The sequence below is a fragment of the Podarcis filfolensis genome, assembly GCF_964270895.1.
Source record: "Podarcis filfolensis genome assembly, chromosome: 11".
Classification (NCBI taxonomy): Eukaryota; Metazoa; Chordata; class Lepidosauria; order Squamata; family Lacertidae; genus Podarcis; species Podarcis filfolensis.
The window spans coordinates 58,685,044-58,699,735 of NC_139613.1; the positions used below are offsets into that span (position 1 = coordinate 58,685,044).

Genomic DNA, 14,692 nt, shown 5'->3' on the forward strand with positions numbered 1-14,692 from the left:
CGCCACCGGCCCCGAGCAGCGCCTCCGGATCGGGGCCAGGGGCGGGGCCGCGGCCGGGGGCGGGGCTTGGGCTGCGCGGGCGATAGCGTCTGGCGCAGAAAGCGCCCCGCGCGAAGCCCGCCCGCCTTGGCGCCCTCCCCGCGGCAGCTGCGCGCGCTCCGTGGCCCGAGAGCCGGAGCAGGACTCGGCGTGTCCCTGGCAGGCGAGAGTCTTCCTCGGCATGGGCGGGCAGTGCTGCTGCTTATCGTCGGAGGAGAAAGCGAACAGGATGCTGAGCTTGGAGATTGAGCGCCGGCTGCGCCAGGACAAGCGAGACTCGCGCAAGGAGCTCAAGCTGCTGCTGCTGGGTGAGTTTCTGGGCGAGGAAAGCCTCCCGCGCTCTCCAGCCAGGATGCTCACCGAGAGCTCTCCGCTTGTAGGATATTCCGGCTTTGCTTTTCCGTAACTTGAGCCGGCGAGAACAGCTCGGCCCAACCCGTCTTGCAACAGGTGAAACGATGCTCGAGGCTCTGGGTGTGTGCGGACGGCATTTTCAATACCGTTAGCACATTTGCAGTGTTTTTTAAAATCACTTTAGTGATTTGAAAAAAATCTGGACTGCAGTTCATAAACCTACTTATTATTCATTTAAGATGTTACCTTTAATGTGCATGCATGGTGTTTTGCATTCTTGCTTGGGTACTTTGTAAATTAGATTATCCTTGCTCTAAGCTGAGACAGAGACTGAAGTTCCTTCCAGGGGAACTCCATTTTTTTGCAGGGAGGTGAGATGACATTGGCTGTTAATTGAGCTTAATTTGTTAACTGGCTGATTTGTTTGTGGCGAGGTTTGGCAATGTCAAGCATCAAGCATCATCCCACACTTTCCAGTGTGTTTTCCCATCACTTTATGCATTGCAAAAACATTCTATCTCTTTTGGAAACAGGTTAGCTCTGCAGGAGCTCCAAATCAACTTTAATTGCACAGCCTGAATTTGCTGATATATGATTGAAGCTCAGCTGAAAACAACGACTGTCTGGAAGTGAACTTAGTATACTAAGAGGAAGATACTTGTACAAGGCCACTTGGAACTGTTTCTAGCATTACATCTCCTACCTGTTTTGTTTTTAATGCACATACAGAGAGCGGAATGCAGGAAGCTGCCTCACTAATTGTCTGGGGACAAGCAACAGTCCATCCCCTGGACTCTATCTGGAATGGCTAAGTAATTCCATAATCTTCAGGGTGGGCCTTGAAGGCCAATTAACTCAGGTTTGAAAGTGAGCTTTAAAAAGTGGGTTAAAGGAATAGGGGCAGAGTTTGTGTGCACTAGTTGTGTAGCTGTATGATTTATTCACCACTCTGTTGCCATTAGATTTCCAGTATGGTTGGACAGGCGCTTTCCAGTGGTGCCACTAAGGCTGAGTTCTTATATTGCCTCTGTGGTGTGGGACCTTCTATCTGACGTGGTGAATAGATGTTATGTGGACTCAATGGAGTTTCAAATCCCCATTGAGGTGACCTTGGACTAGTTACTATCTTTCAGCCTAATCTACCTCAAAGGATTGTTATGCAAAGAACACTGGGGATAATTAATGGTTAGCCTAAAGAAGGCTAAGGCTAAATCCAGTATTAGTTCTACTACTACATCCATTCAAACGAATAAACATGGATACCTTAGGTCCATTAATTTCAGTTACTCAGAGGAGAACTAAGTTGAATGCATCCCCAAGGGTAGACTTGATATAGTCTTCAAATATCTGAAGACTATTTCATACAGAAGGTGGAGCAGACGTTTTTTCTGTTTCTCAAGATGGCTGGACTAGAACCAGTGAGTGCTGGTTATAGGAAAGCAGATTTTGACTAGATGTAAGGAGAACCTTCCAAAGTCTGTTTGAACGGACTGCCCAGGGAGGTTGAGATCTCCTTCACTGGAGGCATTTAAGCAGAGTATGGACAGCTGTCTGCCAGGGAAACTGTAATTGCAGCTTGTATTGTGGATCCTGCACTGAACAGCAGGTTGGGCTAGATAATGATGATAATTTTATTATTTGTACCCCTGTACTGGGTTGCCCCAACCACTCTGGGACATTAAAAACTCCCCTATACAGGATTGTATAGCCCTGTCTAGCCACCAAGATCCCTTCCAGCTCTTTAATTTTATAATAATTATTATTTTAACAATCAACATTGACCTTGCAGGTCCTATACTCCACCATGCAAGGTTAATGGGAAAACCCAGGAACAAGCATGAAGAGCAGTGAAGTGGGGTGGAAGGTTTCTACACAGAAAAAAATGGAACTTTAGTTAATCAATCAGAAGTGCTGTAATATATGACTTCCTTTGGACAATAACACTATAGGGGGCTAGCGCCAGAGTACTAGACACTGGTGGGAAGAACTGAAGAAAAGAGGAGGCGCCATTTGCTACTGAGGTAAAGCTTTGATGATGATGACTGGTACAGAGAGACATAGGGAGGTATTCAACATCATTCTAAATTGTCAGTGCCAGCATTTCTGCTTGGCAAATGGACTGATTCCCTTCTCTCCCCCCCCCACTGTTGTAGGTGTTGTCCCATCCCTCCAGAGTGGATTTGGAGGAGGTGGGAAAGCCCTGTTGCACTAGGGGGAGCCCTTGTGCTGGCTTCTGCTAACCCACAGAGGAGTGTGGGAGCTTATGAGATCTCAGCCTCCAAAACGAAGTTGAGGAATAAACAACGAAGTTTCTGGGTGTTCATAATGATTGTGTCTAAATTAGGGATCGCTAAATAAGGGATTGTTGATGCTCATGCAGCTGTTGCCTCTGCTCTTACACCTTTACCAAGTCAAGGCAGTGGTCACCTTTGCTCCTGACCTCTCAATTACAATTTATCTGGAACCTCAGTAGGTGCAAATGAGGCCAGTGACATTCCTCCATTCCTCCTCTGCTCAGCTCGTCCCTTCTATCCCATAATTCTCAGGAAATCCCAAAGGAACAACAGTCCTCTTCTTTCAGTTAGTTGACTGAATAAACAAATTTCAAGGTCCCGCCATTTTCTTCCTCAGTCTAGAAAGGTAAATACTTTTTTCTCCAAATGTGACCACTGACAGTCAGGCAGCACCTGCCCCTTAGCAGCATCACTAGAGACCCTGCTCCACCTCTGCTCACAGGTGCCAAGCTCCTCTCCCCTCCAAGGTAGCATTTCTCTTTAAGCCAATATCCTTCCTCTTAATAATAAATTGTATCTCAACATCTCTTTAAGTTCATGTTCTCAGAGCCTTTTTTGTGGGGAGGGGATAAGCTCTAATTTCCCAATGACATCCATCAAAACAAAAAGGCTCCCCCCCTTCATTCCTTTCAGTCCACATGCAGCCTCAAATCTTCTTTTAAATATCAAAGTTACATTGTGAATCAAACAATCCTCACTTGTATATCTTTAAACTTTATACTGTATTGGGAGAGGGCTGCCAAATATAGCAGAGAGCCCCTGCCATCCACTGCCAACACAAGTAGAATTTTCTCCTGATTTCAAACCTCAGTTCCACACAGCTGGATAATCCACAGTTGTCCACATAAGGTCCACATCTCCTCTGGTGCATGCCTTTACTTAATGGCAATTGACTCCCAATTATTAGGAGAACCTCCACTCTTGATGGTGATGGGGTTTGCATCAGGGTGAAGTACTTAGCACCCAGTGCCTCTGTCTGCCTCTGGCCAGCCTGCTCCTCCCATACCCTGGGAGGTTTCAGAAAACAATTTAGCCCCATTCATTCTCTTCTCCTTCATCTGTGCCTCTCTCCAGTGTTGAGAGAGCCATTGCGCAGGACCACATCTGGAAGCCTGTATGGACCAGCCTTGACTCGTCACACAAACGTGTGGAGCTCAGCAAGCTTACAGAAGCTACAATCTTAAATGATTCTTTTGGGAAGATACTTGATGATTTTGCAGACACAGAACTTACTGTGCCGTATATTTTTTCCTGTAAGTTTACTGGGAACTATAGAGTGAAGTTTGATTCACTTAAGCTTAATAAGAGAGCTCTTTTGTTGTTGCCCCAAATGAATGCGAATTTCATTAGCCAATTGTCATATGCTTTGGAAAAAGGTGGTTGAGATAGAAATTAAATTTCCAAATGCATGTGGCTTGAGCCAAGTTCAGTTAATTAAGGATAACTCTGTGGACATACATGGAAACAACATTGTCAAAGAAAAGATCATTGTTAACAGCAGAATCCTTTGCCCACCTACTTGGCAGTAAGTCCCATTGTGACTGTCTTCCATGCATAGAGTCAGGATGGCTGGCTGCAATACTGAAAATGCTTGCTGGGAAACAGGGCTGTGCAAAGCTGGTAGACCAGGCCAGATAGGAAATGTAGCCCTCATTTAAATAATCTTTCCCAAAGGGTTTCCTTTTGCCTTTAGCAGGGGGATTTGAATAAGTCCCCTCAAATTTGTAGGCCCATGCCAATTGGCTCTCCCTGGTCCCCACTCCAGTCTCACCTGCTGGGAAACATATGCCATTGAATGCACTGAAATTTGTTTCAAAGACTATGTTTGTTTGTTTCCGGCATTTATATGCCACTTAATCATTTGCATTTCTAAGTGGCTTAAGTTTGGGCCTTAACTTTGCACACAGCAGCAGCAGCAGCTTTGTATCAGTCAGGTACTGAAGGGTGACCTTAGAGTCAGTGTTGAATGGAGTATGCATGTAAAGATGCTTTGTCAACAGGGGCAGAGGAAATGGGGGTGCAGTGGAGGCGGGGCACCCCAGGTGTCACCACTGAGGGGGGGTGACAAAATGCCAGGCAGCACTCACTGCACCTGAGCCACACGTCTCTCCTGGGAGTGATGCAGTGGCTTGGGTGCCCACAAGCTCCGCGCTGCCCCAAACGGTCTGCCCGCTGCCTCCCCCTCAGCTGTTGGGCCGCTGAGTGGGAGGAGGCAGGCAGACACCTCGGAGGCCCCGCAGAGCCTCCTGCCCCGGCTGGCCCTGCCCCTGGGCATAGGGCACGCACGCTGCCCCAGGAGCCCAATCAGCTTGCTCCACCGCTGTTTGTCAGTGGGACTCGCTAACTTTTTAATAACGCATTGCTTTGTCCTTTTCATTTCTCTCTCTCTCAATTTAAGACTCTTCATGCAGTCATTTCCTAGTACTTTAATGTGGTTGCACAATGTATACAATCAGCAGAAATGACAGAACAGTGGGTTTTGGCAAGGCGGTAATAAAACATTACTAGAAGTTTTAGATGTTTCTTAAGCAATTGGTTTTAAATAATTGTTTAGGATTCAAAGCCATAGTACCCACAGCTCAACGTATGCAAAAATGTCCTAGTGAAGTTAGTTGAGGATGTGGACTTTGATTGCTATAAATGGGTTGTGCTCTTCTAATATGTGTCTGAGCTCTCAATTTATTTTGCTAGGCAGATTAAGAGGACTGGTAGGCCACATTCAGCTAAGGACCAGAGATTTCCCACTCCTGTCTGGTAGTGGCTCTCCACGTTTTGGAGAGGAGTTTTTCCTACCTTAACAGGAGATGCCAGGGGTTGAATCTGGGACCTTCTACATGCAAAGCATGTGCTCTGCTGCTGAGCTACACCACTTGCCAATTGAATCATAGAATTGTAGAGTTGGAAGGGACCCTGAGGTTCAAGCAGCCCAAGCCCCTGCAAGGCAGGAATATGCAGTTGCCCCATGCAGGGATCGAACCTGCAACCTTGGAGTTATCAGCGCCATGCTCTAACCAACTGAGCTATTGGTGGAGGCTAAAAAGTTGAACTATCACTCACCCGGCCTGCCCAAAAAGAATGAGACAACTGCTCCTGCCCCAATATGTGTCCTTAGCATCTGATACTCATTTTCTATCCCTGAACATGAACTTGCTTGGACAGTGCAATATCCAAGGAGGGTATTCATGGAAGATTAGAGCAGCTTCTGTTAGTATTATATAAAAAGGTGCCTGCCATATACTAAAACATAGTACTACTACTACTTTTAAAGAATGAAATCTAGTAAATGCAAGAGGACAAACAAATAGCCAAGAATAGCTACTGTATTCCAAACAAGGAATGATGTATTCTGTATGTAAACAAAAAAGCATGGGCCATATCCACATCCTTTGGAAAACAGACTGCAGGTTACTAACCATCTGCTATACTAGTTTAATGCAAATGAAGTAGATGGTTTTTGGTGAATATTCATTTTAAAGAAATAAAATAGTTTAACACTGGAGCCCTTTTCCAGCAGGGCGACTTGAGTTCTTCCCATCAATTTACTTCATTCATTTCAAAGCAGACTGGGGCCCACATAGCAAGAAGAGCCCTGCTAGGTCAGGCCAATGGTCCTTCAAGTCCAACATCCTGCTTTCACAGGGGCCAGCCAGGTGCTGGTGGGAAGCCCGCAAACAGGACCCAAGGGCAACAAACATTCTCTCATCCTGCAGTTTCCAGAAACTTCTGTTCTTATCACACTGTAGACCAGGAGTGGGGAACCCCTGGTCCCAGTGGCAGAGGAACCCTCTCTGGCACCCGGGGCGGGACGAACCGCCCAGTGACACATGCACGACATACCTATAGAGTGCACATGTATGGCATCCCATACAGAGTGCCCACGTACGGCGACCATATGGGCTGCCACACGCGCGCACTCTGTACGGGCTGCCACTCACGCATGGCGTCCATATGGGCTGTCACTTGCACGGCGACCATATGGGCTGCTGTGTGAGTGGCATCCTGTACGGAGTGCGCGTGTGTGGCATCCCATACGGACTGCGCACGCCCGGCAGCCCGTATGGCCGCTGTGCGAGCGGTGCCCATACTGACTGTGTGCACCCTCAGCCGCTCTACAGCTGGGGGGAGGCAGGGACCATCTTGTCACCCCCCCAGAGTGGCACCCAGGGTGGCCAGTCCCCTCTGCCCCCCACTTCGTACGCCCCTGCCTGGTCCTGAAATGAAGGTGGCCCACCAGGCCTTTCTTTTTTTTTTTTTTTTTTTTTTTTTTTTTTGTATTCCGTGTTTTTTATTACATTGAATGTGTTCTATTTTTTTTTTTTATAATATATTTATTAAAGTTTTCAAATAAAGCATATATCAAATAAGCACTTATCGTTGTCCATTTAACATCTTTCAATTGTTACATGGGACTCCCCCACACCTCCCGCATACACTTACATCATTATTAAATTATTTTCAAGCAAATTATCATTTAACTCATCTTAATTAATAATCTTAATTTGGTTTGACATATAATTCAACTTTAAATCTATTTTAATGGTAGACAATTGTCTGCACTGGCATCCTATTCAGCACTCAGCCAGATTATAATATTTTTGTAAATAAGTCTTAAATTTCCTCCAGTCTTCTTCCATCCTTTCTTCTCCCTGGTCTCGAATTCTGCCGGTCATCTCGGCTAGTTGCATATAGTCCATCAGTTGCATCTGCCATTCTTCCACAGTGGGTAGCTCCTGAGTTTTCCAATTCTTGGCAATTAATATTCTTGCTGCTGTTGTTGCGTACAAAAAGAATGTTCTGTCCTCTTTTAACACACTCTGGCCGACAATACCCAGGAGAAAGGCCTCTGCTTTCTTAGTAAAGGTGTATTTAAACACCTTTTTTAATTCATTATATATTTTCTCCCAAAAGGCCTTCACTCTAGGGCAGGTCCACCAGAGGTGAAAAAATGTTCCTTCATTTTCCTTACACTTCCAACATTTGCTATCAGACGAATGGTATATTTTAGCCAGTTTGACAGGGGTCATGTACCATCTATACATCATTTTCATCACATTTTCCTTCAACGCATTACATGCAGTGAAGTTCAGCCCAGAGGTCCACAACCTTTCCCAATCTTCAAACATAATATTATACCCAATATCCTGCGCCCATTTTATCATTGTTGATTTTACCATTTCGTCATGTGTGTTCCATTTCAGCAGCAAGTTATACATTCTTGAAAGTACCTTAGTCTTAGGTTCTAACAGTTCAGTTTCTAACTTTGACTTTTCCACTTGGAATCCTAACTTTTTGTCGTTTTTAAACACTTCTTTAATCTGAGCATAGTGTAACCAGTCTCGCACTTTGTCTCTCATCTTTTCTAAACTCTGCAATTTCCAGTTGTCACCATCCTTTTCTATTATCTCCCAATATTTTGGCCAATTGGCCTCCATATTGGCTCTTTTCCAAGCCTTAGCCTCCAGGGGTGACAGCCACCTCGGAGTTTTATTCTCCAGTAAGTCTTTATATTTTGTCCAGACATTAAAAACTGATTTTCTGACAATATGGTTCTTGAAGGCCTTATTTATCTTAGCTTTATCATACCATAAATATGCATGCCATCCAAACGCATTATTAAAACCTTCCAAATCCAAGACATCCGTATCTTCAAGAAGTAACCAATCTTTTAACCAGCAGAAAGCTGCAGCTTCATAATACAACTTTAAGTCTGGCAGGGCAAAGCCCCCTCTTTCTTTCGCATCTGTTAATATTTTAAATTTGATTCTGGGCTTTTTGCCCTGCCAGACAAATTTAGAGATATCTTTCTGCCACTTCCGGAAGCACTCTGTCTTGTCTACAATCTGCAGTGTCTGAAACAAAAATAACATTTTTGGCAATACATTCATCTTGATGGCAGCTATTCGGCCTAGCAATGAAAGTTTTAATCTTGACCAACTATCCAAGTCTCTCTTAATCTCTGACCAACATTTTTCATAATTATCTTTAAATAAACTCAGATTTTTTGCTGTTATGTTTACCCCTAGGTATTTAACTTTTTTAACCACATTTAGTTCTGTCTCTTTCTGAAGCTGTTCCAACTCAATATCTGTCATGTTTTTCCCCAGAACTTTAGTTTTTTGCTTATTTAACTTAAATCCTGCCACTCGACCAAAGTTTTGAATCAGTTGTAGTACTCTTTTCAAACTAGACTCCGGCTCCTGTAATGTCAGAACTAGGTCATCTGCAAAAGCTTTAAGTTTATATTGTTTCGCTCCGACCTGAATCCCTTCCACCAACCGGTCCCCCCTAATCATATTCAGGAGCACTTCCAGAACCGAAATAAACAGTAATGGGGAAATCGGGCAGCCTTGTCGTGTACCTTTTTCAATTTTAAACTCTTCTGTAACCACATTGTTAACTATCAGTTTAGCCTTTTGTTCTGAATATATTGCCTCAATCCCGTTCTCAAACCCCCGTCCCACTCCCATTTCTTTTAAGTTCCCCTTCATAAATTTCCAAGAAATGTTGTCAAAGGCTTTCTCCGCGTCTATAAAAATTAAAGCTGCTTTGGTGTTTATGTTTGTTTGTAAAAGTTCCAATATGTCTATAATGTTCCTTGTGTTAGTAAACATATGTCTGCCCGGGAGAAAGCCTGCCTGGTCTTTATGGATTATCTCACTTAAAACTTTCTTAAATCTTCGTGCCAAAACATCTGCAAATATTTTGTAATCCACATTTAAAAGGGAGATGGGACGGTAATTCTTAAGTTGTGTCTTTTCAGTTTCTGACTTTGGAATCAATGTGATAAATGCTTCTTTCCACGATTCAGGCGCCTTCTTCCCCTCCATTATTTCATTACTGACCTCCAACAAAGGTTGTATCAAATAATCCTTCAATGTCTTATAGTAGTTAGAGGTCAGTCCATCTGGCCCTGGTGATTTGCCCTGTTTCAGACTCAGGATGGCCTGTTCAATCTCTTGTTGTGTTATTTTGCCATTTAAAATTGTTCTGTTTTCTTCTGACAGCTTTGCTAATCCATTTCTCTCCAAAAATTGTGTAATCTCTATTTCATCTTGTGGCCCTTGAGTATATAACTTTTTAAAATACCTCTGGAAGCACTTTCTAATCTCTCCCGGGTTCTGAATGTTCCTTCCTTCAACCTCTAAGTTTGTTACTGTATTTAATCTTTGTCTCCTTTTCAACTGCCAAGCTAGCAGTTTCCCACATTTATTTGCCGATTCAAAAGTTTTTTGTTTCATTGTTTTAATCTTCCATTCTATTTCCTGATTTATCAGCTTGGAATATTGCGCCTGATAAAGTTTAATTTCTCTCAGAATCGGTTGGGACTTCGGGTTAGATCTTAACTTCTTCTCCAACTCTTTGATACTTTCCAGAATTTTATCTTTCTTTTCATTTTGCAGTCTTTTCTTTAAGGAATTCTGTTGGATCAAGAACCCTCTCATCACAGCTTTACTTGCATCCCAGATAGTTCTTTTTTCCACCGTAGTGTTCAAATTAATCTCAAAATAGTCCTTTAAGGTTTTTTGGGCCTTCTTTACAATTCTTTGATCTCTAAACAGGCCATCATTCATCTTCCATCTAAAGGAGCCGATTGGGATCAATGTCATATCCATTCTCAAGGCGTTATGGTCGGAGCATGTTTTGGGGCAGATTTCCACCTTCCTCACCTTAGGTGCCAGACTTCTAGTTATCCATATTTGGTCGATTCGTGTCCAAGTCAGTTGAGCTTCAGAAAAGAATGTTCCTTCTCTTCCCAAGGGGTTTCTAACTCTCCAGATGTCAACCCAGTCCATATTGTCAGTCATTTCAAAAAAGGTCTTAGGTAGTCTTCCCTCTTTAGTAATGTTCTGGTTCTGTGACTTATCCATATTTGTTGATACGACCCCATTCATGTCCCCCATCATGATGACGTTGTTGTAATCCAGATAGTCCAGCATGATCTCGTGCAACTTCTTATAAAAATCCGATTTTCCTTCATTTGGAGCATAAATTCCTAATATCAAAATTTTTTCTCCTTGATACTGTATTTCTATTGCGAGGATTCTTCCACTTTCGTCTTTAAAAAGAAATTTTGGTGAAAGGCTCTCTTTTGCATAGATCACTACACCTCTCTTTTTAACTGTATCCGATGATATAAATTCTTGACCAAGCCTTTTATTTATTAACACCTTTCTATGGAGCCTAATCACATGCGTTTCTTGTAAGCATATAATGTCCAATTGTTCCTTTTTTAAAATATGAAAAATTTTAGACCTTTTTTCGGGACTGTTACAGCCATTTATGTTCCAACTCAAAAGCTGCAGAGACATCCTGGATAGATCTGGTTATTCTTTCTGGGGTGGTACCTTGTTCTCCGGTCCTTGAGGATCCGAGGGGGCGGGCTCCCCTGGAGGTTCTGGCGCTGGCAATCCAAGTCCTTTGTGGAGGTCTTCTCCGTGTGCTCCCAAAAACTTGTCTCTATCTTCCACTGTTTTGATTTTGATCTTTCTCCCTCTGTAGGTAAAGGATAATCCTTGTGGAAACTCCCACCTGAAGATAATTGCGTTGCTTCTCAACAGTCTTGCCAATTCCGTGTAATTAGATCTAAGGTCCAGCAACTGCTTAGGAATGTCCTTGTAGATTTCAATTCTCTTGCCCAAGATGTCTAGTGACTTTTCGTAGTGCAGGCCCAAAATCTTGTCCCTTTCCTCCTTTGATCTCAATGTTATCAAACAATCTCTGGGCTTCTCTGTCCTTCTGACTCTGCCAAGCCTGAAAGCAGATGCAATTTTAAAGTCTTTTTCCTCTAATTCCCAAAACTTGGCAAATTCCTTAGTTAGAAATTCAATAAGATTATCTTCTTCCACCTCTGGTATTGACCGTATCCTCAAGTTGGTCTCCCTGTTTCGCAGTTCTGTCATCAAAAAGTAAATCTGATGTTCTCCAACTTGTTTGCTGAGTGGTCTTACTTCTTTCTCAAGTTCTTCCAATCTTTGACTAGTATCTTCAGCCAGTTTACGATTTTCACCTACAGCCTCCTTTAATTCTCCAATGGATTGGGCATTCTGTGCAACTTGTCCAGTCAGCTTATTCAAACTTTCTGTGTTCTGTTCAATTTTAGCTGTATGCAAATCAGCCTTCTTGTCCAGAGCCTCCAGTTTCTCCAAAATTTTCTCCAAGACAGAGCTACTTGTCCCTGAAGCCATATCTCCCAGGTGCAGCTCCTCTGTCTCACCCTCCCCTGCCTGTATTAGGGAGGCCGCCTCTATGTCTGGAGGCAAAGTGGAAGGCAAGGCCGGCACAGAAGATCTACGCTGTGAGGCTGCAGATAAAGTTAAAGTTGTTTGTTTAGTCCTTCCTCTTCTCCTTGCGCCACTCATTCCAAAGTTATCTGTAATCCAAGGTCAATCCAAGTTGTTCCCATGAGAAAGCAGAGTCCCAGATGCAATAGTCAAACAGAGGCCGGGAAAGGGAAAGTAAAACAAAGTCACTGCTGTAAGCCCAAAATCCTCTAGAGGGAGCTTAATACGTCTTCAGGGAAAAGATCAAATCCAAGTTAAACTTATAAATTTAAATCCATGTCTATCGCCTCCACAGTGTGTTATTTTTAGCAGAGTAAAACTTAAAGCAAAACAGTGTTTCTTACAGTGCCTTGACTGCAACAGTTTCAAAGTATCCAGTTCCAGCTCAGAATGTTTCAAAACCTGAATTCAATATATCCAAAGTTGCAAACTGGTGCTCATTCAGGCAGCTCCAGCACCAGAGATTCTTATTTATTTTATAATCCACTGGTACCACAGAAGAAGAATATCAGTGCATCCCACATATGACCAGCAAAAGTCAATAGCACAAAGTCTTTCTCTCAGAAAACTGCTTTAACAGGGTGCCAGCATTTAGTTAAAGCATAACTTTTTGTCTCCACTCCTCCTGCTCTTTGCTTAAAATTCAGTATCGCGGGAGATGGGCTTCCTGCTTATTCTCACTCCGTTTTCAGCCAAATTTCAACTTTTTTTTTAAAAAGTTTTAAAAGTTCCATAAAGTTCTCAAAAAGTTTCAGAAAGTTGACGAAAGTTTCAGAAAGTTTTCAATGTCCAAATTTACTCACGGGTTGTAGTTTCCAAAGTTCAGAAAAGTTGCAGGAAGAAAGGACAGCGCTGACCGGCAACAGCAATGCGGCTTCACTTCGCTGTTTGCGCAACGACCCACAGCGCCGCTACCCCCTCCGCGATCCGGAGCCCCTTACGGGGTCCCTTCAACGTTTTGGGGGCTGCTTCTGGCGCCCGCCGGGTCCCGAGACCACAGGCTTCTGCCACCTGTGGTTTTCCTGGATGGGTCTCCGCTTCGCCGTAGCGGACGACCCGTTTACAGCGGAGCTCCCTTCTCCTTACTCGGAGAAGGCAGCCATTACCGGTCGCGCCGCCTCCGGAAGACCAGGCCTTTCAATATGCCCTGCAAGACTCTTCCCTCCCCACTTCTGTGACTGGCCAGTGAAGCAGGGCATTGGGACATTGGGCTTGGCAAAACAAAGCATACACTTGCTTCTTCCCCTGCCCCATACTGGTCACAGAAGAATTGACTGTTTTCACTCAGCTGGTATGGAAGTAGACGAGGCTGGCAAAACTGTGCACTGTCTCTGCTCCATGAGCCTGACTAATTTCAATTCCAGCACCTTCTGAGTCAGCTCCATCTTTGTTGGGGTAAATGATGATAGTGGGCACAGCTGGAGTTGCCGTAAGTGGCCTTCTCTCAGACCTGTACATAAGAAAAGGAAGAGAAGAGACACTCTTTTTTTACCAGGTAAGTAGTGCGGAAGAGAAAGTGAATCGGGAGTGCTTATCTTTCTCTCTTTTTATTACTAGCACTGAATGTATTTTTGTGTTTATTGAGTTGGGTGGGACAGGCCAGCTGCAGAGCAATACTGAAAGGATGGAAGGAGAAGTTGAACTACCTGGTGTGTGGCAGAGAGAGAGGTGAAATACCTCTTGAATTGAGCTGCAGGGAGCGGTAGCCCAAATACTTGTTTTGGGGGTGGAAGTTTGTGAGTGGGGTGTGTATATGGTTTTGGCCCTGCCTACATTTGGGTGGCGCTGTGGGTTAAACCACAGAGCCTAGGACTTGCCGATCAGAAGGTCGGCGGTTCAAATCCCCGCGATGGGGTGAGCTCCCATTGCTCGGTCCCTGCTCCTGCCAACCTAGCAGTTCGAAAGCGCGTCAAAGTGCAAGTAGATAAATAGGTACCACTGTGGTGGGAAGGTAAATGGTGTTTCTGTGCTCTGCTCTGGTTCGCCAGAAGAGGCTTATTCATGCTGGCCACATGACCCGGAAGCTGTATACTGGCTCCCTCGGCCAATAAAGTGAGATGAGCACCGCAACCTCAGAGTCGGCCACAACTGGACCTAATGGTCAGGGGTCCCTTTACCTTTACGTTTGGCTTAACCCCTGCCAAGCATTGGTGTGCAGCTCATAGGTGCTGATGTATGAGGAATGCTGTCCCAGGCTCAAAAGGGATTCTGACTCCTGGTACAGACAGTAGTGAGCTAGACAGACCAGTGGTCTGACCTGGTACAACACAATTCCCCATGTACCCAAGTTGGGATTTCAAATGAATGCTTAGAGCCAGTATGACAGACGTCTAGATAGAAATGCAAAAGGCTGATATCAGCCAATGGAGGTCAACACTTCTGGTATCTGATGAAGTCAAAGAATGCAAAAGCTCTAAAAAGTTCTGATGAGACTTCCTAAATCATGTAAGTGAAGCTGACTTGATAAGAGTCAGGTTTAATCTCTTTCTGGGAGCAGCTGCATCTTCCTGACTGAATCTTTTGGAATCTTATTTCTATTTCTCAATACAATTATTTTGAAAATCAATGAAAGCAAGAGCATTTATTTGTCATACAATCCATTGTCATTGTGTTTGCTTAAAAGTCTTTTATGACTAATACCATCAAGGTAATTTTCAAATCTTGAAAATTGTTGATAGTGATCTGAAGTGGTACAGCTAAAATACTCAGAAGTATAACTACAAT

General features: G+C 43.9%; 1 protein-coding gene across 1 annotated transcript in view; it reads left to right on the plus strand.

The window, feature by feature from the left end:
* The first annotated feature begins 200 nt into the window (after positions 1-200).
* The window catches only part of LOC310744963 (guanine nucleotide-binding protein subunit alpha-14-like), a 42,005-nt gene continuing 27,513 nt past the window's right edge, over positions 201-14,692 (plus strand). The window contains exon 1 of the mRNA XM_083577095.1: positions 201-347. Within this exon, the coding sequence (XP_083433221.1) occupies positions 221-347 (127 nt within the window). The 5' untranslated portion in view covers positions 201-220. The remainder of the gene's footprint in view (positions 348-14,692) is intronic.